The 3,301-nt window shown below is 37.2% G+C and overlaps 1 protein-coding gene across 1 annotated transcript in view; it reads right to left on the bottom strand.

The window, feature by feature from the left end:
* Window positions 1-3,301, bottom strand: part of LOC106459661 (ionotropic receptor 93a-like) — a 41,574-nt gene that overhangs the window by 11,832 nt on the left and 26,441 nt on the right. The window contains exons 8-9 of the mRNA XM_022386194.1: window positions 1,907-1,997; window positions 451-606 (exon numbers count right to left, since the gene is read on the bottom strand). Of these exons, the coding sequence (XP_022241902.1) occupies window positions 451-606; window positions 1,907-1,997 (247 nt within the window). The remainder of the gene's footprint in view (window positions 1-450; window positions 607-1,906; window positions 1,998-3,301) is intronic.

Raw genomic sequence — 3,301 nt, forward strand, 5'->3', positions numbered from 1 at the left:
AACAAACTTGTGCTTGACTAGAGTCATGGCTGTTACAGGTCATGGAAAAAATCAAACTTAAACAAACAAACTTGTGCTTGACTAGAGTCATGGCTGTTACAGGTCATGGAAAAAATCAAACTTAAACAAACAAACTTGTGTTTGACTAGAGTCATGGCTGTTACAGGTCATGGAAAAAATATTTCGGTCAGGAAGAGTACTTGCAGATATCATTTGGTGCACAAACGGCGTCATTCTTCTGAATACACAAATAGCATTAGGGAGTTTGTCATTACGAGGTAACCTTATTAGTCTAGAAAATAACAACTGACTTCGCATTTATTCCTATACAATATCATATTGTTTCAATTCATTCAAAAAACTTTTTTATTTATTTACCCTACTTATACAATATCATATCATACACCGCTCTCTCTCTCCTTATCTAAGAATAAGTTATGTGTCTGTTACCTCCCAAGTAAATGGTGCTAACACCAACAGGTGGTTATCCTTTGAAGGACGCTTAACTAAAATTACATAAGGGTCTTCGTCTATACTGTTGGTGAAGTCTACTACCTTCGAACGTTGAGGCGTCACGGAGAAGCCAACAGCTGCGAGGTTCACTTCCTATGAGTGTGAAAAATGTTTTATTTTATTGTTCATTAAGACTTTTAAAACTGCACTTGAACATACACTTAATTTTGTTGATTCATTGAGTACTCCTTGTAAACCACGCTTTAGTAAAATCGTATCTCTTCGACGGCTTCTTCAGACTTCAGAAGACTCCTGATGCTTAATACATAAAGAAAATTAGGTTTAGTCATCATATTAAATTCGAGCCCTCTACGATAGGTTAGTACAATTTAGGATGTATTTTCGACGCTGTCAACTATTACTAAAGCGCCATGTTTGACCCATACTTTACTTAGTATATCTTTTATGTTCCTGATGATTTTTCTACAGACAAAGTGTTAAAAGGTCTTAATGAATGAAAGATTTCGTACATTTTGATACCAAGTGAAATTAACACAAGGGTATTTGCATAATAACTTATTTGTCAAATAATAATTCCAACCAAATAGCATTGTGCCAATCCTAGTGTGTATAATTAATTATTCATTTAATACGAAATAGACATTTTATTTGGGTAAAAAGTTCTTTGTTGATTTCTAAGTCAGCGTTTCCCAAACTTTTGTCATCCACACCACACCTGTAATAAATATCGTTTCTTGAGCGCTTCCTTCTTTTTTTTAAATGAATGAACGTGAGTTAAGTTTGGTTTATTTAGAATTTCGCGCAAAGCTACGAGAGCTATCTGCGCTAGCCGTCTCTAATTCAGCAGTGAAAGAATAGAGGGAAGGCAGCTAGTCATCACCACCTACCGCCAACTCTTGGGCTACTATTTTTACCAACGAATAGTGGGATTGACCATCACGTTATACCGCCCCTACGGTTGAAAGAGCGAATATGTTTGGTGAGACGGGGATTCGAGCCCGCGACCCTCAGATTGCGAGTCAAGCGCCCTAACCGGCGGGCCATGTGAGTTAGGAGAAGATGTAATACATGGATAGACATGAAAATAACAAGACAATAGTACAACACGTATAGCATTTTAATCAATAGAAAATATATTAAAACATTAATTTTGCATATTGCAGTATTGATTTTACTTTAATCGCTCGTCTCCCACCTCAAGAGACCACTTAGCTCCTTTGGGGGGGGGGGGAGTGCACCCCATATTTTGGGAAACGCTGCTTTAAGTAATAAACGAAAAAATAATTAATAATGACCCAACCAACTTTCAGTTGTCTTTTAAAATTAGACTTAATACATTACATACGAATTTTCACGTGTTTTAAAAATTTTCGCGATTATGCTTGCTTAAAAATAGGTTATAAAATATGAACTTTTGTATTAAGATTCTTACCTTGTTGAGAACCATTCCAATTAGTCCTTTCCACTCACCATTCTCACCAAGAGAACCAAAAATCCCATCGTTTGACATTACGAATGTATACCTATTGAGTATGAAGAGGAAAATTACAACAAAACACGAATTATATTGATTATATTAAAAAATGGGTAGTATATTTTCCCAAGTTTAATTTCCTATTTGGAGACTTTTCTCCTAATATTATAATCGCTTAAATTTCTTCTTTTATACGTGGTTGCTTTTTTTTCAATATACTGTTTGTTATTATCATCCGGGTCATGAATTCCTCCGGAGATTCTTTCTTTCGTTATTTAAGTAATTTCAAGTTTTCTCTAGCTGTTTTTAAAACCTTCAGCTACTAATTAAATGCGGCCCGGCATGGCCAAGTGTTTAGGGCATTCGACTAGCAATCTGCGGGTAGCGGGTTCGAATCCCCGTCACACCAAACATGCTCGCCCTTTCAGCTGTGGGGGCGTTATAAAGTGACGGTCAATCCCACTATTCGTTGGTAAAAGAGTAGCCCCAGGGTTGGCGGTGGGTGGTGATGACTAGCTGCCTTCTCTCTAGTCTGACACTGCTAATTTAGGGACGGATAGCGCAAATAGCCCTCGTGTAGCTTTGCGCGAAATTAAAAAACAAACAAACTAATTAAGTGAAAATTTTGTATACCTAACAAAACTTAATACGCTAACGTTAAGGTTTTACATGTAATCTTAGCAAGTGTAAAATAACTAAGAAAACAAAATTATTACTTAAAACTTTCTTGTTGTCTGTTGGTTTGTTTTAGAGCAAAGCCACAATGTGCTATCTGCTGTGTCCACCGCAGGGAACCGAACTCCGAATTTTAGCGTTGTAAGTCCGTATACTTACCGTTGTTCCACCGGAAGACACTTTCTTGCCACAAGTACGTTTTTTTTTAAAAAAACTTCCCGAGTACAACAAGGGATTACAATTCTTACATTACGATTCTTTTACGATTTGCTAACCCGTTTCTTTTTGCAAGCCAAATTATATTCTGAGGATAAAATATACATTGTTTTTTTTATTACCGGTATGGAAACGTGGTTGTGATGTTCTTGTATTTGACTTAGGCTGATGGATTATAATACTACGATAACAGTCATTCCAGAGGTAAGCCTAGTGAATTATATTACTTGTACAAACGTTTGTACTTTTATACCAAGTTTCTAATATGATGACCAGGTGGTTAAGGCACTTGACTCGCAAACTGTGGGTCACAGGTTCGAATCCACGTTCCACCAAGCATACTCGCCCTGTCAGCCATGGGGGTGTTATTATGTGACGGTCACTCCCACTATTCGTTGGCAAAAGAGTAGCCCAAGAGTTGACCCTTTGACGTGAATTCCTGTACGTGGTGAGGGGACCTCC

The sequence above is a fragment of the Limulus polyphemus genome, unplaced genomic scaffold, assembly GCF_000517525.1.
Source record: "Limulus polyphemus unplaced genomic scaffold, Limulus_polyphemus-2.1.2 Scaffold645, whole genome shotgun sequence".
Taxonomy (NCBI): Eukaryota; Metazoa; Arthropoda; class Merostomata; order Xiphosura; family Limulidae; genus Limulus; species Limulus polyphemus.